Source organism: Hyla sarda, chromosome 13 (assembly GCF_029499605.1).
Source record: "Hyla sarda isolate aHylSar1 chromosome 13, aHylSar1.hap1, whole genome shotgun sequence".
Lineage (NCBI taxonomy): Eukaryota > Metazoa > Chordata > Amphibia > Anura > Hylidae > Hyla > Hyla sarda.
Window position 1 is genome coordinate 6,684,342 of NC_079201.1, and position 24,509 is coordinate 6,708,850.

Here is a 24,509-nt window from a genome sequence, read left to right on the forward strand (position 1 = left end):
CAATGTATGCAGAAATGGCAGTGTAGCATATACACACATGTTAAAGTGTACCTGTCGCTTTAAAAGATTGTGATCAGTCAGAGTCAGAGTGTTCAGACCCCGAACGATCACTAGAAGGGTCCCATTGATTTGCGCGCACTTCTCCTGGCTCACTCTATGACTACTCAGACACCTACCGAATTTTATAAAATGTCTCTACATTAACCTTTCTAATATACTTTATAAAAAAATGTTTTCTCCTTTTTATAAAAATCATGGTTTATTATAAAAATAAAAAGGCCACTAGGGGGCCCCATACCGTCCAGAACATAATCTGAGCCTGCAGCACTGTCTTTGTCCCAACTAAAGCACAGGCCGGTAAAAAGTCCAGGGAGTGAGGGTGGGACTAGCACTCCTCTGTGCTCACTCCTGTCCTATCAGACTGCATCATGAAAACGGAAAGGCGGGGGTTACAGTGCAGCCTGCATTGATTAGATGAAGAGACCCAGCACAGCAGACTTAGCAAATGCATGGTGAGTGAAGGCGGGCTGAGTGCTTGGCTCGTACATGCCCCTTCCTGAACACCGGATGTCAGAATGAGTGAGCAGCAGAATGGAGGGATTTGTGAGCCAAATACAGAAGCTAGGCACATAAAGAAAGACATGTAAAGCATCTGCATGACCTAGTGAGTAACATTTATAAGCATTATAATTTTCTGTGATATGACTGGCACGCTTAAACCCCTAGAAGACGCAGGATGTACATGCACGCCCTCAGCCCGCAATGAGGCTGTGAAGCTCCTAAGCTCACTTCAAAGCAGGTGATAAATGGCTGCTATAAGCAGCCAGAACTTACCACTAATGACGGGCATCGCCCATCACTCCTATGCCCGACATGATCGTTTAGATCAAAGTCAATCATGGGATCTAAAGTGGCTAAAATATAGTTACCGGTAGTTCAGGGGGTCTGATGAGACAACGACCAGAGGTCCCTTACCCTTAAGTAAGTTGTAGAACATTTCATTATTCTATGGTCCATCATTATTTAAAGTGTACCTGTTGTCAACATATTTTATACAATGTAGATAATACCATTATATGTAAATTTGTAATATACCTTGGTTACAAAATGTGTTTATTTTTGTCCCTGCAGCAATTGCATCTGTGTCTCTGTGAGGAGTCCAAAAACACTGAAGTGTGGATGGACAAACAGGGCTCTGTACACTGAGGACAAGCGGAGCCCTGTACACTGAGGACAAGCAGGGCTCTGTACACTGAGGACAAGCAGGGCTCTGTAAACTGAGGACAAGCGGGGCTCTGCACACTAAGGACAAGCAGGGCTCTGTACACTGAGGACAAGCAGGGCTCTGTACACTGAGGACAAGCGGGGCTCTGTACACTGAGGACAAGCGGGGCTCTGTACACTGAGGACAAGCGGGGCTCTTTACACTGAGGACAAGCGGGGCTCTGTACACTGAGGACAAGCGGGGCTCTGTACACTGAGGACAAGCAGGGCTCTGTACACTGAGGACAAGCAGGGCTCTGTACACTGAGGACAAGCAGGGCTCCGTACACTGAAGACAAACAGGGCTCCGTACACTGAGGACAAGCAGGGCTCCGTACACTGAGGACATGCAGGGCTCCGTACACTGAGGACAAGCAGGGCTCTGTACACTGAGGACAAGCAGGGCTCTGTACACTGGGGACAAGCAGGGCTCTGTACACTGAGGACAAGCAGGGCTCTGTACACTGAGGACAAGCAGGGCTCTGTACACTGAGGACACGCAGGGCTCTGTACACTGAGGATAAGCAGGGCTCTGTACACTGAGGACAAGCAGGGCTCTGTACACTGAGGACAAGCAGGGCTCTGTACACTGAGGACAAGCAGGGCTCTGTACACTGAGGCTTTATAACATGCTCTTGGCTCACACAGCAGGATGATTGACAAGCTAGGAGCCTGCAATAAAAGTTAGCCAAAAGTGCCATTTTATATAGAAGTGTCATATTGCCTTGGCAGTGGTTGGGTTAATATGTAGCAACAGTCAGTGAATGATAAGACATTGGCAGGCTTCAAGCAGGGCAGAGGTGACACCTAATCTCATGGGTGTGGCACACACCGACGGTACAGGAGATGCCCTTTGCCATGCTTTAGGGCCGGAATCTGAACTACAATATTTGGTAATTTCCGTGCAACTTAGAGGATTGTCCCTACACCGCTCCTTTGCTGTCTTAGGGTCATTGTCTATTTGGAAGGTGAACCTTTGGCCCAGACTGAGGTCCAGAGTGTTCTAGATCAATATCTCTGTACTTTGCTTCATTCAGCTTTCCCTTAACCCTGAATAGTCTACTTGCCCCCACCCTTCTCCAGACATGATGCTGCCCCCACCATGATCGCTGTAAGGATGGTATTCGGCAGGTGATGGGCAGTGCCTGGTTTCCTCCAGACATGATGCTGCCCCCACCATGATCACTGTAGGGATGGTATTGGGCAGGTGATGGGCAGTACCTGGTTTCCCCCAGACATGATGCTGCCCCCACCATGATCCCTGTAGGGATGGTATTGGGCAGTGCCTGGTGTCCTCCAGACATGATGCTGCCCCCACCATGATCACTGTAGGGATGGTATTGGGCAGGTGATGGGCAGTGCCTGGTTTCCTCCAGACATGATGCTGCCCCCACCATGATCACTGTAGGGATGGTATTGGGCAGGTGATGGGCAGTGCCTGGTTTCCTCCAGACATGATGCTGCCCCCACCATGATCACTGTAGGGATGGTATTTGGGCAGGTGATGGGCAGTACCTGGTTTCCCCCAGACATGATGCTTCCCCCACCATGATCACTGTAGGGATGGTATTGGGCAGGTGATGGGCAGTACATGGTTTCCCCCAGACATGATGCTTCCCCCACCATGATCACTGTAGGGATGGAATTGGGCAGGTGATGGGCAGTACCTGGTTTCCCCCAGACATGATGCTTCCCCCACCATGATCACTGTAGGGATGGTATTGGGCAGGTGATGGGCAGTGCCTAGTTTCACCCAGACATGATGCTGCCCCCACCATGATCACTGTAGGGATCGTATTGGGCAGGTGATGGGCAGTGCCTGGTTTCCTCCAGACATGATGCTGCCCCCACCATGATCACTGTAGGGATGGTATTGGGCAGGTGATGGGCAGTACCTGGTTTCCCCCAGACATGATGCTTCCCCCACCATGATCACTGTAGGGATGGTATTGGGCAGGTGATGGGCAGTGCCTGATTTCCCCCAGACATGATGCTGCCCCCACCATGATCACTGTAGGGATGGTATTGGGCAGGTGATGGGCAGTGCCTGGTTTCCTCCAGACATGATGCTGCCCCACCATGATCACTGTAGGGATGGTATTGGGCAAGTGATGGGCAGTGCCTGGTTTCCTCCAGACATGATGCTGCCCCCACCATGATCACTGTAGGGATGGTATTGGGCAGGTGATGGGCAGTACCTGGTTTCCCCCAGACATGATGCTTCCCCCACCATGATCACTGTAGGGATGGAATTGGGCAGTGCCTGGTTTCCCCCAGACATGATGCTGCCCCCACCATGATCACTGTAGGGATGGTATTGGGCAGGTGATGGGCAGTACCTGGTTTCCCCCAGACATGATGCTGCCCCACCATGATCACTGTAGGGATGGTATTGGGCAGGCGTTGGGCAGTGCCTGGTTTCCTCCAGACATGATGCTGCCCCCACCATGATCACTGTAGGGATGGTATTGGGCAGGTGATGGGCAGTGCCTGGTTTCCCCCAGACATGATGCTGCCCCCACCATGATCACTGTAGGGATGGTATTGGGCAGGTGATGGGCAGTGCCTGGTTTCCCCCCAGACATGATGCTGCCCCCACCATGATCACTGTAGGGATGGTATTGGGCAGGTGATGGGCAGTGCCTGGTTTCCTCCAGACATGTCCCGTGTGAACCTTGGGAAGCGAGGAGGAAAAAGGAGCTGCCATGCTCCCTCCCATAGACTTACATTGAGAGAACGTGGCCATATGGCACACGGGGCGTGACAACGTCACAACCCCACCGCCCACTCCAAAACGCTGTTCTGAACACTGAGGCAGCGGAGTACCCCTTTAAGAGGTTGCAGGTCAAATCGCTTCATGGCAATATTTATCTAAAACACACATTTTAAATGAGAAAACACAGCAAAACTGTCCAATCAGTTCACCTGGGTGACCTCCAGCACCAGCAGCCTAATTAGATCACCAGGTGCAATGATCAAACACCACACCCTCAGCCAGAGGATTCATAGGAAATGTAGGATGAATTAGGAAATCATTTCAGTGATGGAATTGCAATCAGTATGAATAAGTCTTTATTTACCTAGGTAGCCGAATATTGGTTTTTTTTTTTCTTTCAGAGCTACTTCTCACAAGGGATTCTGGGAAAAATAAACATGGTTATCTCCTATAGGTACACCCAAGTGAGTTACTTTTTGCTGACATCCCCTGCAGCGCTGGTGACTTGTCCCTCACATCTTTCCGCAGCGGACAATCCAATTCCCCCCGATTCGGCCTCACTAGGTGGTCATGTCATCTAAATAAAATTCTGGTTGCGGTTTCCTCCCACACAAACATAAGACGAATGCGCAGATGTCTTTCTGGATTAGAAACCTACATCCCCAGAATGCCTTGCGGCAACGACATATGTGCCCACCAAAGGCGCCCCCATCTGTCCGAACACTGTCTAGACTGGATGCAATTGTAACAAACCCTCCGCCACGAGAACCTCTGGATGTGAACAAAAATGTTACCATTCACTGACAGCAATAAGATTAGAAATTTCAAGGGTGCAATTCGTTCCCTCCTTAACTTGGGAGGGGGACATCTTGAAGGCAGGAGATAAGTGGTAATAAGATAAGCGGTCTCCATGGGATGCAACCTGAATACGGGTCTGTTCAGGCTCTCTATAGCAGTGGTCTTCAACCTGCGGACCTCCAGATGTTGCAAAACTACAACTCCCAGCATGCCCGGACAGCCAACGGCTGTCCGGGCATGCTGGGAGTTGTAGTTTTGCAACATCTGGAGGTCCGCAGGTTGAAGACCACTGCTCTATAGAACTGAATGAATGCTGTAGAACAGTGTTACCTAACCAGGGTGCCTCCAGCTGTTGCAAAACTACAACTTACACCTTGGTTGGGAAACACTGCTGTAGAATTTCACCTTTGTTTTAAAAAGGTCTACATTCCATCCTCATAATGGTGTTGTGTAACCTGTATAGTAAATCTGACCTCTTGGCCCCTTTCTCCTTTGCCATTCAATTTGAGAAGAAACCAGTCGTGTAATAACACTGCTTACCAACAGGTGGCAGTGTTGTATTTGAATTTTTAACACTTAAAGCAGTGTTTCCCAACCAGTGTGCCTCCAGCTGTCGCAAAACTACAACTTCCAGTACGTAGTAATAATAATAATAATATATTGTTATTATTATTAATATTATTATTAGTATTATTATAATATAAATTATTGAAAATAATAAAAAAATATCATAATATTATATATGATTCTTGTTGTGGCACCTGGACACAACAAGTTGGAGACACCGGGGTGCCTCCAGCTGTAGAAAAACTACAACTCCCAGCATCCAGCATTTGCAAAACTACAACTCCCAGCATCCAGCATTTGCAAAACTACAACTCCCAGCATGCTTGCTGGTAGTTGTAGTTTTGCATTAGCTTCAAGCACACTGGTGTCTCCAACTTGTTATGACCAGGTACCACAACAAGAATAATATATATTATAATATATTATTTTTATTATGATTATTATTATTATTATATTTTTTATTATTAGTAGTAGTATTATTAGTATTATTGTTATTATTAATAATAATAGTAATATTAATAATAATAATACATGCTGGTAGTTGTAGTTTTGCAACAGTTGGATGTACACTGGTGTCTCCAACTTGTTGTGTTCAGGTACCACAACAAGAACAATATATAATGATTACTTATTATGTATAAGTAATATGATTTGTAAATCATTTTTATTTTCAATAGTTATTTAATTATTATTATTCATATTATTATTATTATAATTATTAGTATTATTTTCTTTATGCGGTCACCTTTGTGCATATTTTTTTTTATTATATTTTTTTTGCATATGGTCAAAATATCCACACAGACTATAATGTCTTTTTTTTTATTATGTAAGTTTTATTATGTTTGTATTTTTTGGTATTGTATAAAAATATTGAAATAAAATACTCAACAATATTCATAAAATAATTATATATTAAATTTATATATATATATATATATATTTTTTTTTTTTATTATTATTTTTTTAAATGCCCCCTGTAATTAGCACTACATAGTCAATGTGTGGGGGCTGGGACAGTGATTCCATTCTCCATTGTACTATAATACTGGGTCATAGGATGTCATCAGCTTTGCGGTCCCCATACTTGTGTGTATGTCTTGATCTATGTCCAGTTTTTTTACTGTCATCATTTTAGGAATAGTCGATGGGACTTTCCTGCCAGTAGAAACCTAGAAAGGAGACAAATGGAAACATTCATTGTTAATATATAGCACTATGTAGTGGAGGTATATGGACAAGGATTGTCTAATAGGACCAGCCATGATGTAGTGGTGGCCATGTGATTGCTTGGAGACACATCTAATCTAATGGAGGTATAGAGACAAGGGTTTTCCCTTTGGACCCAGCCATGGCGCAGTGGTGGCCATGGCCGAGTCTTTGATGGACATTTGTACATCGGGACTTACAATGTAACTATGTGTTTGCTTGGAGACAAAACTAATAGGCAGGGGGTCCTGAGTGGAAGTATAGGGACAAGGATTGTCCCATCAGGCCCGGCCATGGCATAGTGGTGACCATGTCATTGCTTAGAGACACATTTAATAGAGAGCGGGTCCTAAGTGGAAGTATAGGGACAAGAATTGTCCAAGAGGACCCACGGCCATGGCATAGTGGTGGCCATGCGATTTCTTGGACATAAAACTATTATTGGGTCTTGGGTAAAGGTATAGGGGCAAGTGCCATGTCCTGGTGGTGACCATGTGATTGCTTAGATCCAAAACTAATAGATAGGGGGTCCTGAGTGGAGGAATAGGGACAAGGATTGTCCTATCTGACCGGCCATGATGTGGTGCTGGCCATGTGGTTGGTTGGAGACAATATTAATTCACCTATTGTGAGAGTGATTAACAAGACAAAATGGGAAGAAGCAGGGAATCTCCAGATCAGAAGAGAAACTGAACCCTAGACCCTTCTCCTGGCATATAGAATACTTGTGTTTGTTGCCTACTTACCTGTATATAAGAGACACAATGATTGCCCCAGAGGCAGGACCCACCCAGTACACCCAGTGGTAATCCCAGTAACCAGCTACGACTGCTGGGCCCAGAGCCCGCGAAGGGTTCAAGCAGGATCCTGATATGGAACCTCTGTAAGACAGGAGAAGGTCAGAATTGTGATGCCATCACCTACAGATCCCATATTAAACCAGGCCACACATGTCCATCATACATACTGTCTAGTGTTCCCCAACCTGTGGCTCTCCAGCTGTTGTCCAGACAGCTGAGCATGAAGGAATTCATGGCCACTTTGGAGAACGCTGGTGTAGTGTGTAATAGACACTAGAATGCTCACCCTGTCAAAATTCCAGTTACCACAGTGAACCCAATAGAATAAGGGGCCAGTGGTGTCCGGCTACGCTCTCCCACCGCTCCCATCACCACAACAAAGACCAGAAAAAAACTGAAGACTATTTCAACTCCGATGGCTTTGCCCACTGAGGTCTCGTTGTTTAGCATACAGACCGCCCCTGTCTGATTCACATAGGATGTCTCATCGGCCAAACCCTGGAAAAGGCATGAAAAACAATCAGCAAGAGAGAGGAATACAAAGACAGAATGATAGTAGAAAAAAACATGTACTTTACCTTGGCCAACAAAGCTCCCAGAATCCCCCCTGCTAGTTGGCACACCCAATAGGGTACCAGGAGAATGGGAGTCATTCCACCAGAAATGACTACACCCAGAGTGACGGCCGGATTGAAATGTCCACCACTAAAGACAAGATAAAATATAATATAAATGTATCTATTATAGAGAACATCATCAACATACTTCACATTAAGCACTAACAGGTTCTTAAAACGGGCAACATCCTTGTAGATCTGCAGGTCCACCAGTTTGGGCACTTTTTTTTTCTAAGTCTTCTGACTCACAGTGCAGTTAGTTCTGGTGCCCAGTACTGTATACTAATGTTGACCTAGTCCATCAATTGGGTAGGCCTCCAAGACCTAGACGGTCTACTCCTTCACTCAGTTCTCAGAGGGCAGCAGAGCGCTTAGTTTTTCATGTTATTTAGAGAAGTTGTGACCCCCCCTTTGACAGTTCACAGACCTCAACTCCATAGACTGCCAGGGAAGCGGTCATCACCACTGATCATATGTTAACAGGGAAAGAATCTAGAAACTTTTCCCTTCGAGAACTAAGAGGTGAAGACCACCAAGTAGACACCTAAATCTGTGAATTGATGTTTCCGTATATGATTTTTTGAAGAGGCCATACATTCTGCTTACTCTACAAAGACCTTGGAAGCCACCAATGATGTTCTTGGTTTTTCATGGACCGTGATCACTACATTTCAGTGCAGAATGGTAGGTACAACCTTTCTTTCATCATAGTTTTCATGTTTCTAGTTGATTTTACAGGAGTTGTTACTTATTTCTTGTGTTGACCATACTACCCAACTTGCCTTATTTTGCCAAGAACAGAGATGATGATGGCTAATGCCAGGCCATGAGCGAGAGCCGGCAGCAGAGGTCCAGCCTCAGTGGGATTGACCAGCACGGAGAGACATCCGATGGAAATGAAGAGAACACATCCCAGAAGCTCCACTAGACATGGTTGGATAAACTTCTCGAAGATGTTAAGTTCTTCATTCTCTTTTTCTTTCTCGACCAAAACGTCTCCTGATGTTGAGCCCATGGTCTGAAGTTCTGTCTCCAAAGTATATACTTTTGATTTAGCCATGGACCTACCTTACATCACCTGCTGAGAAAACAGATGATCATCAAAGATGATAATATTCTGCTGACAAAAAAAAAAAAAGTTTCGTCTCTGACCAACATTTTTAAGATGTTTAAGGCCACACACTGGAGCATGTAATCTGTATCTGTACATGGTAAACTTCCCCTTCCAGCAGACTCCCTGGATTGAGACCTTTGGCTGTTCTTCTAACCTTGCACCTGTCCTTCCTGCCCTGACCTCAAGTTTGGACTGACCTTAACTATTCTCTGCCATTGCAGTGTGCCCTCCTTGTCCCTGATCCTTCATGTGTATAGTCCTGGCTCATCGCCCAGCCCAGTGGTCTGTAAATATGGACGTCCGGATTGCTGAGCACCATTCTGCCAACTGAAATACCTCCCAAGCACAACTACCGTAATAGCGGCCAAATTAAGACTTTAAGGGCTACTCCTGTGAGCCAAGAAAAGATGAGTATGTAGTTTTTTTTTTTCTTCATTTATTTTTTTAATCTTAGCGATGGGGCCCATGGGAGACTACCTATTGAGGGCATATCTTTAGGGGGAAACTACCTACTGGGGGCATATCTATAGGGGAAAACTACCTACTGGTGGCCTATCTTTAGGGGGAAACTACCTACCGTTGGCCAATCTTTAGGGGGAAACTACTTACTGGGGGCATATCTATAGGGGGAAACTACCTACTGGGGGCCTATACACTGGGGAACCTACCCGCTGGGGGCCTATATAATATGGAACCCACCTATTAGGGGCTTATATACTGAGGAAACTACCTACTAGAGCACCTATATACTGGGGGAACAACATGTTGGGGGAACCTGTCTATCTACTGTATTGCCCTACCTATGCCTCAAACCCCCCCCCCCCAACCCACTTACCTATCCACTTTTCTGTGCCGGACAACTAGGTGGTATTATGACTGATTGTGGCACTACAGATGGAGGACAAGTAAGGATGGTGCTGGAAAAGTGTGAAGCCTAAGATGTTTGTTTGGCAAGTTCTGCAGATATGACTTGTGGCTGGAAGAAATGGTCCTGGTAGTCTGGGCTGGATGGACACACAAAAGGTAAGTGACAGACCCCTGAACTGAAAAGACGTCACCTCTGAATCACTGGATGTACCTGCAATCACTTTTACGTTCTTCACAGATACTGTGTAGAGCTGATATCTACCACCATATGGGGGGAATATTGGAGATAATATGTGGTCATATTATCCTGTGTACGCCCTTGTAGTATGTGCGGACTTTATGGCAGTGATAACCAGTTTTCATCCAATTTGAGTCGGGGCAACAAAACACAGATGCCCTACAACATTCAGATCTACCAGCTATATGTGAAAATAAGGACAAAAACACAACTAGGAGGATAGTTCCAACCATGGAGCCCCTTGGGCTGAGCTGGATAGGCAAAGGTTTACAACGTGTCTCTTGTTGCTTCACTATGACAAGGTTAGTCCTGATCATGACCTCAGACAAGAAGTTTCGAGACTAAAGAGGAATCTGGCAATAGCTTATTTCCCATGGAAACAAAGGATAGGGAAACCTGAAATCTTTATTTCACCCAACACTCTCCACCAGGAAAGAGTCTGGGCATCACGTTATACTTTACATAGTCAGCTGGTCCTGCCACAACTGGACTACTTTTATATAATATTTATGGGCAATTTAAATCAGGAACTTTTCGGCCAGTAGGTACCAATACACCCCAAAAAAGATGATAAATCTTTGTCTTCTAAGGGAACCCCAACCTTAGACCATCGCGACCAAGGCATTCCATGATTCTCCGTTTGCCTGCATTAAACATCTTTCCTATTTTCTTCTTATAGGTAACCTCTGACCAAGACCTAAGACCTTCAAGGTTCCATTAAGCCCTGGTTGGGAAACACGGTTAAGACTTGAAGGACTAGTTGTTGAAATGTCCCTCTTCAATGGAAGCTTCAGGGCGTCCACCCCAAGGTACTTGTGTCATAATATGGCACTTTCTCCTCTTGTGCTATAATATTCCTTGCCAAAGTTATGGAACACACAAGTTATGGAATACACCAGTTATGGGTTATGGAATACACCAGTTATGGAATACACCAGTTCTGAATAAACCAGTTATGGAATACACCAGTTATGGAATACACCAGTTATGGAATACACCAGTTATGGGTTATAGCCAAAATAATAGTAGAACTCCAAGGTGTGGACGGGATACACGGGTGCTCAACAACCAGGTAGAGGGAAAAAAAAATTATTCACCCATAATGCAACGCGTTTCACAGCACAGCTGCTTTATCAGATGCCTGATGAAGCAGCTGTTCTGTGAAACGCGTTGCATTATGGGTGAATAAACATTTTAATCTGGTTGTTGAGCGCCCGTGTATCCCGTCCACACCTTGGAGTTCTACTATTATTTTGGCTATATCTGATGAGACGTGGAGTGGCTGCTGACACCTCATTTATATTCTACATCTTGATCCATTGTTGCACTTGGTGGAGTGTAACCCACTGTGGTAAGCGCAATATCCACCTGCAGTATTCTCATTGTGCAACAACGGTATCACACTATGGAGCCCTGTCTATCTTTTGTTTTAGTTATGGGTTATGGAAAACACCAGTTATGGAATACACCAGTTATGGGTTATGGAATACACCAGTTATGGGTTATGGAATACACCAAATATGAAATACACCAGTTATGGAATACACCAGTGATGGGATACACCAGTTATGTAATACACATTTATGGGATACACCAGTTATGGGATACTTCAGTGATGGGATACACCAGTTATGGAATACACCATTTATGGGATGCACCAGTTATGGGATACTCCAGTGATGGGATAAACCAGTTATGGAATACACCATTTATGGGATACACCAGTTATGGGATACTCCAGTGATGGGATACACCAGTTATGGGATACACCAGTTATGGGATACTTCAGTTATGGGATACACCAGTTATGGGATACACCAGTTATGGGATACAAAAGTTATGGGATACAAAAGTTATGGGATAATCCAGGCCGCCATGGTATAAATTGTCTTCCCATCCAATACATGGAGCACCTACCTGCACTGTCATCGCCCGCTCCTCTGCTGTGATATCTCTGACTGTTGACGATTCTCAAAATTTTGAGCTGGTCCAAAGTTCAATACACAGAATATCTGAGAGAAGGAAAAGGACAACGACCTATAGGACACATGGACTGGAAAATGACCCCAGAAATATCATCCATACTACACATATTATCTATTACTGAGACACCGGATGAATGGAGAAATGTGTATTGTAGAGGTAACAGTAACACAATCATTTCATATTCTTGTATACAGGAGGCAGTATTATAGTAGTTATATTCTTGTATATAGGGGCAGTATTATAGTAGTTATATTCTTGTATATAGGAGGAAGTATTATAGTAGTTATATTCTTGTATATAAGAGCAGTATTATAGTAGTTATATTCTTGTATATAGGAGCAATGTTATAGTAGTTATATTCTTGTATATAGAAGGCAGTATTATAGTAGTTATATTCTTATACATAGGAGCAGTATTATAGTAGTTATATTCTTGTATATAGGAGGCAGTATTATAGTAGTTATATTCTTGTATATAGGGAGCAGTATTATAGTAGTTATATTCTTGTATATAGGGAGCAGTATGTTAGTAGTGATATTCTTGTATATGGGAGCAGTATTATAGTAGTTATATTCTTGTGTATAGGAGCAGTATTATAGTAGTTATATTCTTGTATATAGGGAGCAGTATGTTAGTAGTGATATTCTTGTATATGGGAGCAGTATTATAGTAGTTATATTCTTGTATATAGGAGCAGTATTATAGTAGTTATATTCTTGTATATAGGGAGCAGTATGTTAGTAGTGATATTCTTGTATATGGGAGCAGTATTATAGTAGTTATATTCTTGTGTATAGGAGCAGTATTATAGTAGTTATATTCTTGTATATAGGGGCAGTATTATAGTAGTTATAGTCTTGTATATAGGGGCAGTATTATAGTAGTTATATTCTTGTGTATAGGGCCAGTATTATAGTAGTTATATTCTTGTATATAGGAGGCAGTATTATAGTTGTTATTTTCTTGTATATAGGGGCAGTATTATAGTAGTTATATTCTTGTACCTGAGGACATTATTACTATTTTAGTATTATTTAGTAGTTTCCATAATCAGAGCATAGGAATAACATATCATTTACCTTTAGTGATTCAGCTTTACAGTCTTCTGGTTCATTTTATTTTTTCTCCCATCATATAGAGAACTTTCATGCTTGTTAAATATATGTTTTTGTGCATCATCCGATGTGATGGAGTTTTGTAGTTTTGTGTTGTACCGCTCTGTATTTATACACCTGTATGTGTCTTGGCATTGTATATCACCCATTGTCATGTAGTGGTTTATACCCAATGGTGGTTTCCTTCACTGAGGGCCAGTGTGCCCTCCACATTGTCCCTGATCCTTCATGTGTATAGTCCTGGCTCATCGCCCAGCCCAGTGGTCTGTAAATATGGACGTCCGGATTGCTGAGCGCCATTCTGCCAACTGAAATACCTCCCAAGCACAACTACCGTAATAGCGGCCAAATTAAGACTTCAAGGGCGACTCGTGTGAGCAGATGTCAGGCGCCAGGGGGTCTGCAGAGAAGGTGAACTCCAGAAATCTGATGTCCATGTCCACTAGTCAAGCTTAAAGGGCAGGTCCACTCCAAATTAATAATAATGTCATTAATTCCAAAATATCTGGTAAAACTTTATAAAAATAGGTGTTTCTTTATTTAATTTTTGTTAATATTAATTGTGAATTCCTTCCCAGTACGTCTCAATAGTTAACACTGATTTTATATTTTCCCTTATTTTCTTACTGAGAGCACATCACACAATCCTCACAGGACTAAATTCTATCTGCCTGCAGCTGCCACTAGGAGGAGCTCTCTGCATTAGGATTTATGGAGCTATTTTTTATAGAATTTTACAAGTGGAATTCTAAATTACAGTGTATGGTAGAGCTGATCATGTGGTGGACATCAATTTATCAACTGCGTCTTTTCTCTTTACATGCACAAATTTTTCGCAAGTCCTAATTTTATTACGCAAATATACACCATCAAGGAGGACACTTAAAATGTTATAAGAATAAGTCCAGCAGGTCCAGCAATATGTAATACATATTGGCTGACATTTATCATTGTAGGTGTAAGTGAAGCATTTATCATTGTAGGTGTAAGTGAAGCATTTATCATTGTAGGTGTAAGTGAAGCATTTTTCTACACCTTTTTTTGTGTGCTGTGATGTGTAGGAGCGCCAAATTTATTAAACGGTCACAGAAAATTTGATAAATTTTGTGCAGGTCACATTTTTTTAAAAGGGGTAAAGGGGTAGATCTGTGTCTACAATAGACACCTAATGATAAATGTCCCCCACTGTGTACATCCTGAGTTATATCCTGTATTATACTCCATGTGAGTACACAGTGACCTCACCAGCAGAATAGTGAGTACAGCTCTGGAGTATAATACAGGATATAACTCAGGATCAGTACAGGATAAGTAATGTAATGTATGTACACAGTGACCCCACCAGCAGAATAGTGAGTACAGCTCTGGAGTATAATACAGGATATAACTCAGGATCAGTACAGGATAAGTAATGTAATGTATGTACACAGTGACCTCACCAGCAGAATAGTGAGTTATGGGGTATAATACAGGATATAACTCAGGATCAGTACAGGATAAGTAATGTAATGTTTGTACACAGTGAGCCCACCAGCAGAATAGTGAGTACAGCTCTGGAGTATAATACAGGATATAACTCAGGATCAGTACAGGATAAGTAATGTAATGTATGTACACAGTGACTCCACCAGCAGAATAGTGAGTACAGCTCTGGAGTATAATACAGGATATAACTCAGGATCAGTACAGGATAAGTAATGTAATGTTTGTACACAGTGAGCCCACCAGCAGAATAGTGAGTGCAGCTCTGGAGTATAATACCGGACATAACTCAGGATCAGTACAGGATAAGTAATGTAATGTATGTACACAGTGACCTCACCAGCAGAATAGTGAGTAAAGTTCTGGGGTATAATACAGGATATAACTCAGGATCAGTACAGGATAAGTAATGTAATGTTTGTACACAGTGACCTCACCAGCAGAATAGTGAGTAAAGTTCTGGGGTATAATACAGGATATAACTCAGGATCAGTACAGGATAAGTAATGTAATGTATGTACACAGTGACCTCACCAGCAGAATAGCGAGTACAGCTCTGGAGTATAATACAGGATATAACTCAGGATCAGTACAGGATAAGTAATGTAATATATGTACACAGTGACCTCACCAGCAGAATTTAAAAATTGAAAAATGAAAGAAGCGATCTGATTAGTTGCTATGGGCAACTGCACCACTCTTCTTCTGCACAGGTTTTAATAAATCTCCCCCAGTGACCCCACCAGCAGAATAGTGAGTGCACCTTAGCAGATAGTATTAGACATGATAGTCTTAGATATGTACAGTAAACCTTCGTGTTGTGATATAAGTGAAGTGTCCAGGACATGGATCTTGTTCCGTCCTCCTCTATCACCCACTCGGCCATTTTTGTATATAACGTCATGTTCTGCGTCTCCTTGTGAGGATTAACCCCTTGTGCTCATCTAATGTCTCTTCAATAATTGATGAAAACACAAAAGAGGAATGGATAAATAATTTATTCTGAGGAATAAAAGGTCTGTGAGTGTCTTATGGCTGATGGAGGGTCGGTAAGGCACAGGCCACATTCAGCATCCTCTTGGTCTTCCAAAATTGTATTTATTTTTTCTCAGCCTCCGGTACATTGGTGTCACGGCATGCTGGGAGTTTTAGTTTTGTCCAGGCATGCTGGGAGTTGTAGTTTTGCAACAGCTGGAGGCACACTGTTTGGAAAACACTGCTTTACCAGGACTTTACTATTATTTGTAGTGTAGGAGGTGCGGGTGTGCACAGGGCATGATGCCAGGGAAATGCTCCGGGTCCCATCCTTGTGCCAATACAGTATATAGTACAGTAAATATATGAAATACATTGCCAGAAAGAGGGATAGATAGATAGATATGAGATAGATAGATAGATATGAGAGATAGATATGAGATAGATAGATAGATATGAGATAGATAGATATGAAATAGATAGATATGAGATAGATAGATATGAGAGATGGATAGATATGAGAGATGGATAGATATGAGAGATGGATAGATATGAGAGATAGATAGATATGAGAGATAGATAGATATGAGATAGATAGATATGAGATAGATAGATAGATATGAGAGATAGATAGATATGAGATAGATAGATAGATAGATATGAGATAGATAGATAGATATGAGAGATAGATAGATATGAGAGATAGATAGATAGATAGATATGAGATAGATAGATAGATAGATATGAGATAGATAGATAGATAGATAGATATGAGATAGATAGATAGATAGATATGAGATAGATAGATAGATATGAGATAGATAGATAGATATGAGATAGATAGATATGAGATAGATAGATAGATATGAGATAGATAGATATGAGATAGATAGATAGATATGAGATAGATAGATAGATATGAGATAGATAGATAGATATGAGATAGATAGATAGATATGAGATAGATAGATAGATAGATATGAGATAGATAGATAGATAGATAGATATGAGATAGATAGATATGAGATGAGATATATAGATAGATAGATATGAGATGGATAGATAGATATGAGATAGATAGATATGAGATAGATAGATATGAGATAGATAGATATGAGATAGATAAATATGGGATAGATAGATAGATATGAGACAGATAGATATGAGATAGATAGATAGATATGAGATAGATATGAGATAGATAGATAGATATGAGATAGATAAATATGGGATAGATAGATAGATAGATATGAGACAGATAGATATGAGATAGATAGATAGATATGAGATAGATAGATATGAGAGAGATAGATAGATAGATATGAGATAGATAGATATGAGATAGATAGATATGAGATAGATAGATAGATGTGAGATATAGACATGGCAGGTAATACACATTACACACATTCTCTCCTCCTTTCTCTTCCCTCACATCACTTGTCACCCCTTGTATACGGCTCTGATCTGGCGGAGGACTACATTTCCCGTCGTGCCGCGCTGCACCCATCCCCCGCGCATGCGCCGTGCCCGCTCTCCGGGCTGCAGTGCCATAGCTGCTGAGAATGTGAGATCTGCTGCGGGGAGGGGGAGGACCGGACTGTGCATCTATAGATCCGAGGAGGGGAGCGGGCTGCACCCTCTGTGCTGACCCCTACAGCACCACCCATGGATGCCCTGTGCCCCCTGGCACCCCCTGTGCACTGGAGGATGCTGAGTGCCCCCCTATAACAAGGACATGTAATGCTGCTGACACCGGGGGGAGGGGCTATTTATTTATTTATTTTCTGCATCCTACCTACGGGAGCCTGTCACCTATCTGTGTGTATATACATATAGACCTATAGTATTTATCTGTATACTGCGAGGATGAAGAAGCAATTCAACCGGATGAGGCAGCTGGCCAACCAGACAGTGGGCAGGTAAGACCCCCATCATCTCTGACACCCCCCCCCCCTCCCTGTCATGTGACTATCTCCATCTCCATCATCTATGACCCCCTCCCCATCATCTCTGACAACCCCCCCCTCCCTGTCATGTGACTATCTCCATCATCTATGACCCCCTCCCCATCATCTCTGACACCCCCCCCCTCCCTGTCATGTGACTATCTCCATCTCCATCATCTATGACCCCCTCCTCATCATCTCTGACACCCCCCCCCTCCCTGTCATGTGACTATCTCCATCATCTATGACCCCCTCCCCATCATCTCTGACAACCCCCCCCCCCTCCCTGTCATGTGACTCTCTCCATCTCCATCATCTATGACCCCCTCCCCATCATCTCTGACACCCCCCCCCCTCCCTGTCATGTGACTATCTCCATCTCCATCATCTATGACCCCCTCCCCATCATCTCTGACACCCCCCCCCCTCCCTGTCATGTGACTATCTCCATCTCCATCATCTATGACCCCCTCCCCATCATCTCTGACAACCCCCCCCTCCCTGTCATGTGACTATCTCCATCATCTATGACCCCCTCCCCATCATCTCTGACAACCCCCCCCCTCCCTGTCATGTGACTCTCTCCATCTCCATCATCTATGACCCCCTCCCCATCATCTCTGACCTCCCCCCTCTCCCTGTCATGTGACTCTACCCATCTCCATCATCTCTGACCCCCTCCCCATCATCTCTGACCTCCCCCCTCCCTGTCATGTGACTCTCTCCATCTCCATCATCTATGACCCCCCCTCCCCATCATCTCTGACCCCCCCTCCCTGTCATGTGACTCTCCCAATCTCCATCATCTATGACCCCCCTCCCCATCATCTCTGACCTCCCTGTCATGTGACTCTCCCAATCTCCATCATCTCTGACCCCCCCTCCCTGTCATGTGACTCTCCCCATCTCCATCATCTTTGACCCCCCTCCCCATCATCTCTGACCTCCCCCTGTCATGTGACTCTCCCCATCTCCATCATCTGTGACCCCCCTCCCCATCATCTCTGACCTCCCCCTGTCATGTGACTCTCCCAATCTCCATCATCTCTGACCCCCCCTTCCCCGTCATGTGACTCCCCCCTCCCCATCATCTGTGACCTCCCCTCCATCATCTATGACCTCCCCCTTCCCCTTCATGTGACCCCCCCCTCCCCATCATCTATGACCCCCATCCTTACACCTTCTATCATGTGACCATATCACCTGTGACCCTCCATCCTACATCTTACATCATGTGACCCCCCATCATCAGTGTCCTGACACCTTACATTATGTGACTCCCATCATCAGTGTCCTGACACCTTACATCATGTGACTCCCATCATCTGTGTCCTGACACCTTACATTATGTGACTCCCATCATCTGTGTCCTGGCACCTTACATCATGTGACCCCCCATCATCAGTGTCCTGACACCTTACATTATGTGACCCCCATCATCAGTGTCCTGACACCTTACATCATGTGACCCCCCATCATCTGTGTCCTGACACCTTACATTATGTGACCCCCATCATCTGTGTCCTGACACCTTACATCATGTGACCCCCATCATCTGTGTCCTGACACCTTACATCATGTGACCCCCCCATCATCAGTGTCCTGACACCTTACATCATGTGACCCCCCATCATCAGTGTCCTGGCACCTTACATCATGTGACCCCCCATCATCAGTGTCCTGACACCTTACATCATGTGACTCCCATCATCTGTGTCCTGACACCTTACATCATGTGACTCCCATCATCTGTGTCCTGACACCTTACATCATGTGACTCCCATCATCTGTGTCCTGACACCTTACATCATGTGACCCCCATCATCAGTGTCCTGACACCTTACATCATGTGACCCCCCATCATCAGTGTCCTGACACCTTACATCATGTGACCCCCATCATCAGTGTCCTGACACCTTACATCATGTGACCCCCATCATCAGTGTCCTGACACCTTACATCATGTGACTCCCATCATCTGTGTCCTGACACCTTACATCATGTGACCCCCATCATCAGTGTCCTGACACCTTACATCATGTGACCCCCATCATCTGTGTCCTGACACCTTACATCATGTGACTCCCATCATCTGTGTCCTGACACCTTACATCATGTGACCCCCCCCCATCATCTGTGTCCTGACACCTTACATCATGTGACCCCCATCATCTGTGTCCTGGCACCTTACATCATGTGACCCCCCATCATCAGTGTCCTGACACCTTACATCATGTGACTCCCATCATCTGTGTCCTGACACCTTACATCATGTGACCCCCCATCATCTGTGTCCTGGCACCTTACATCACGTGACCACCCATCATCAGTGTCCTGACACCTTACATCATGTGACCCCCATCATCTGTGTCCTGACACCTTACATCATGTGACCCCCCATCATCAGTGTCCTGACACCTTACATCATGTGACTCCCATCATCTGTGTCCTGACACCTTACATCATGTGACCCCCATCATCTGTGTCCTGACACCTTACATCATGTGACCCCCATCATCAGTGTCCTGACACCTTACATCATGTGACCCCCATCATTTGTGTCCTGACACCTTACATCATGTGACCCCCATCATCAGTGTCCTGACACCTTACATCATGTGACCCCCCCATCATCTGTGTCCTGACACCTTACATCATGTGACCCCCCCATCATCTGTGTCCTGGCACCTTACATCACGTGACCACCCATCATCAGTGTCCTGGCACCTTACATCATGTGACCCCCCATCATCTGTGTCCTGACACCTTACATCATGTGACCCCCCATCATCAGTGTCCTGGCACCTTACATCATGTGACCCCCCATCATCTGTGTCCTGGCACCTTACATCATGTGACCCCCCATCATCAGTGTCCTGACACCTTACATCATGTGACCCTCCCATCATCTATGTCCTGACCCCCATCACCTGTGACCCCTCCATCATCTGTGTCCTGACCCCCATCACCTGTGACCCCCCATCATCTATGTCCTGACCCCCATCACCTGTGACCCCCCCCATCATCTATGTCCTGACCCCCATCACCTGTGACCCCCCATCATCTATGTCCTGGCCCACATCACCTGTGAGCCCCCATCATCTATGTCCTGACCCCCATCACCTGTGACCCCCCATCATCTATGTCCTGACCCCCATCACCTGTGACCCCCCATCATCTATGTCCTGACCCCCATTACCTGTGACCCCCTATCATCTATGTCCTGACCCCCATCACCTGTGACCCCCCATCATCTATGTCCTGACCCACATCACCTGTGACCCCCCTATCATCTATTTCCTGACCCCCATCACCTGTGACCCCCCCATCATCTATGTCCTGACCCCCATCACCTGTGACCCCCCATCACCTATGTCCTGACCCCCATTACCTGTGACCCCCCATTTTCAATGTCCTGACCCCATTACCTGTGACCCCCCCCATCATCTATGTCCTGACCCCCATCACCTGTGACCCCCCATCACCTATGTCCTGACCCCCATTACCTGTGACCCCCCATTTTCTATGTCCTGACCCCATTACCTGTGACCCCCCATCATCTATGTCCTGACCCCCATCACCTGTGACCACCCCATTTTTATGTCCTGACCCCCATTACCTGTGACCCCCCCCCCATTGTTATGTCCTGACCCCCATTACCTGTGACCCCCCCCCCATTGTTATGTCCTGACCCCATCATCCACCCACCCCCTGATGATGATAATGGCTTCAATCTCCATGCAATTAATGTAATCTAACTCCTATCTCCTTCCATGAGTGTTTGCTTTGCCCAGTATATTTTCAGGTGGGGTGTATATTGCTGGGTGTGTGTACACGGCTTCTTATACTGCAGGAGTATATAGACTTCCATGATGACAGGAGTGATACCTGCTGTGTATATAGCCAGTAATGTGCAGGTATATATAGTAGTGCCCTCCTGCAGGCTCACACATTCAGCGTGTCTCTCTTCCCTCTGGATCAGGTGCTGTGGTGTACGTGCTCAGTATATAGCGTCCCCTGCACTCTCTGGGTTTTGTTCCCATATTTTGCCATTGTTCTTTATTGGGATTTGCAGGTCACTGGGCAGGAGATGGTGCTGGACCTTCACCGGTCTCCTGTGGTTTGGTTATAGGTCGTGCTGTATCAATATAATATATGCGGGGTGACCCCCAGATCTGATCTCTCTGCCTCCTGTTACCGTCACTTCCACCAAAACAGCCCTGGAGACCACCCAGTACAACATGGCCGCCTCCACTGTGTGCTGCTCTATATACACATTATACTGAGACTGATAAGATTATATATACTATGTCCATTATAAATGCACCTGCTGTGAAGCTGACACTTGGGGTACAGGATGATAACACTTGGGGTACAGGATGATAACATTTGGGGTATAGGATGATGACACTTGGAGTACAGGATAATAACACTTGGAGTACAGGATAATAACACTTGGGGTACAGGATAATAACACTCGGGGTACAGGATGATAACACTTGGGGTACAGGATGATAACACTGGGATACAGGATGATAACACTTGGGGTACAGGATGATGACACTCGGGGTACAGGATGATAACACTGGGGGTACAGGATGATAACACTGGGATACAGGATGATAACACTGGTGGTACAGGATGATGACACTCGGGGTACAGGATGATGACACTCGGGGTACAGGATGATGACACTTGGGGTACAGGATGATAACACTTGGGGTACAGGGTGATAACACTTGGGGTACAGGATGATAACACTTGGGGTATAGGATGATAACACTTGGGGTACAGGATGATGACACTTGGGGTACAGGATGATAACACTTGGGGTACAGGATGATAACACTTGGGGTAGAGGATGATAACACTGGGATACAGGATGATAACACTTGGGGTACAGGATGATGACACTCGGGGTACAGGATGATAACACTGGGGGTACAGGATGATAACACTGGGATACAGGATGATAACACTGGTGGTACAGGATGATGACACTCGGGGTACAGGATGATGACGCTCGGGGTACAGGATGATGACACTTGGGGTACAGGATGATAACACTTGGGGTACAGGGTGATAACACTTGGGGTACAGGATGATAACACTTGGGGTAGAGGATGATAACACTTGGGGTAGAGGATGATAACACTTGGGGTACAGGATGATAACACTTGGGGTACAGGATGATAACACTGGGGGTACAGGATGATAACACTGGGGGTACAGGATGATAACACTTGGGGTACAGGATGATAACACTGGGGGTACAGGATGATGACACTGGGGGTACAGGATGATGACACTTGGGGTACAGGGTGATGACACTTGGGGTACAGGATGATAACACTCGGTGTACAGGATGATAACACTCGGGGTACAGGATGATAACACTGGGGGTACAGGATGATAACACTCGGGGTACAGGATGATAACACTTGGGGTACAGGATAATGACACTCGGGGTACAGGATAATAACACTTGGGGTACAGGATAATAACACTGGGGGTACAGGATAATGACACTTGGGGTACAGGATGATAACACTTGGGGTACAGTGTTTATTAAAACCTGTCCAGAGGAAAAGTTGCCCATAGCAACCAATAAAATAGCTTCTTTCATTTTGCTCAGGTCCTTTTCAAAAATGAAAGAAGCGATCTGATTGGTTGCTATAGGTAACTCAGCATCTTTTCCTCTGTACATGTTTTGATCTCCCCCATGGTCCATATATAAGATTACACTTCCCCTATTCCATAGACTATTTCATCTTCACTCTTTCCTCATGGCGTCCCTGTTTCCCGTAGCAACCAGTACATGCGGCAGCCTTCATTCTTTGAGAGTGGAACATGATGTGAAAGCTGCGCTGTGATTGGTTGCTATGGGCACCAGAGGCCATCTTTATTTTACACATCTTTATAAATCTGCCCCATGGTCTCCCCTTTTGTCACGTCCGGCTCTGCACACCGGCTCTGATGTAAATATGAGGCAAAATGGCGGCTTTCCTGTTCAGCTCCAGTCTCGTCCATTGGTTGCACCTTCACTGACAGCAAGCAGGGATATTGAACTTGTGAGGGATTTATTTACAATGTCTATACTGTAATTTTGATGGCTTATCATTAGGGTAGACAAGTGTTTCCCATCCAGTTTGACTCCAGCTGTTGCAAAACTACAACACCCAGCATGCCCGGACAGCCGAAGGCTGTCTGGGCATGCTGGGGGTTGTAGTTTTGCAACAGCTGGAGGCTCACTGCTTGGGAAACATTGGGTAGACTGTGACTCTAGCACAATTAAGCGCACCATGTAAAAATGTACTACCGTCCTGTACCTGCAGTCGCTATGCAGACGTATGCGTCTCCATGGTAACAGACAACAAACAATCCCTGTGTAGTCTAATCTTGCAGCCCTTTTCATCTGTCCCTTTCTTGGGGCGAGACAGGGGGCGAGAGTGATGGTTCAGCCAAGTGTCAAAGAGGCGGAGCCAAGCTTCTCAAGTGCCACAACCAGACACGCCTCCTTGCTTGTTCTTCTCCTTCCAGCCCCTCCTTGGCTGACATATAGGGCACTGTACGTGAGTGAGGGCGGGCAAGGAGGTGTGCCTGGCTGAGGCACTTGAGCATCTCGGCTCCGCCTCCTTGACACTTGACTGAGTATTATAAAGAGGATTATATATGTTTTACAACCGCCATCAGCTTAAGAAAAGGTACAGTTTATACCCTAAAAGATACCCAGTAATGCCTTCAGCCCTGAGAGGTGAATACTTAGAACCCTTCTAAAGTCGCTTGGAGATTTTGCAATGTTATGCGGCGGGG

General features: G+C 44.9%; 2 protein-coding genes across 12 annotated transcripts in view; one reads left to right on the plus strand and one right to left on the minus strand.

Moving 5' to 3' along the window:
* Positions 1 to 6,340: 6,340 nt before the first annotated feature.
* Positions 6,341 to 24,391, minus strand: LOC130297603 (aquaporin-8-like). Of its 5 annotated transcripts, none has more exons than XM_056550263.1 (7): positions 24,026 to 24,391; positions 12,107 to 12,201; positions 8,753 to 9,048; positions 7,932 to 8,058; positions 7,640 to 7,851; positions 7,300 to 7,434; positions 6,341 to 6,516 (listed from the first exon to the last, which is right to left on the minus strand). In XM_056550263.1, the coding sequence occupies exons 3-7, from the start codon at positions 9,028 to 9,030 to the stop codon at positions 6,474 to 6,476; spliced, it is 795 nt and encodes a 264-aa protein (XP_056406238.1). In that variant the 5' UTR covers positions 9,031 to 9,048; positions 12,107 to 12,201; positions 24,026 to 24,391; the 3' UTR covers positions 6,341 to 6,473. The 5 variants fall into 5 exon arrangements, with proteins under 5 accessions (XP_056406238.1, XP_056406237.1, XP_056406240.1 ...); XM_056550262.1 differs by having other exon boundaries at positions 8,753 to 9,051; XM_056550265.1 differs by lacking the exon at positions 12,107 to 12,201.
* Positions 17,284 to 24,509, plus strand: part of ARHGAP44 (Rho GTPase activating protein 44) — a 96,726-nt gene continuing 89,500 nt past the window's right edge. For 5 of the 7 annotated variants that reach the window (XM_056550239.1, XM_056550245.1, XM_056550244.1 and 2 more), the window contains exon 1: positions 17,284 to 17,669. In XM_056550239.1, the coding sequence (XP_056406214.1) occupies positions 17,617 to 17,669 (53 nt within the window). In that variant the 5' untranslated portion in view covers positions 17,284 to 17,616. The remainder of the gene's footprint in view (positions 17,670 to 24,509) is intronic. The other 2 variants (XM_056550246.1, XM_056550247.1) reach the window with 1 other exon arrangement.

Excerpts from the sequence above, each read along its gene's own strand:
- LOC130297603 (XM_056550265.1), bottom strand. The coding sequence starts at position 9,030 with ATGGCTAAATCAAAAGTATATACTTTGGAGACAGAACTTCAGACCATG. Across the intron at positions 7,852-7,931 it reads TGGGAGCTTTGTTGGCCAAG|GGTTTGGCCGATGAGACATC; the intron begins GTAAAGTACATG and ends TGCCTTTTCCAG. Across the intron at positions 7,435-7,639 it reads GTAACTGGAATTTTGACAGG|AGGTTCCATATCAGGATCCT; the intron begins GTGAGCATTCTA and ends CCTGTCTTACAG.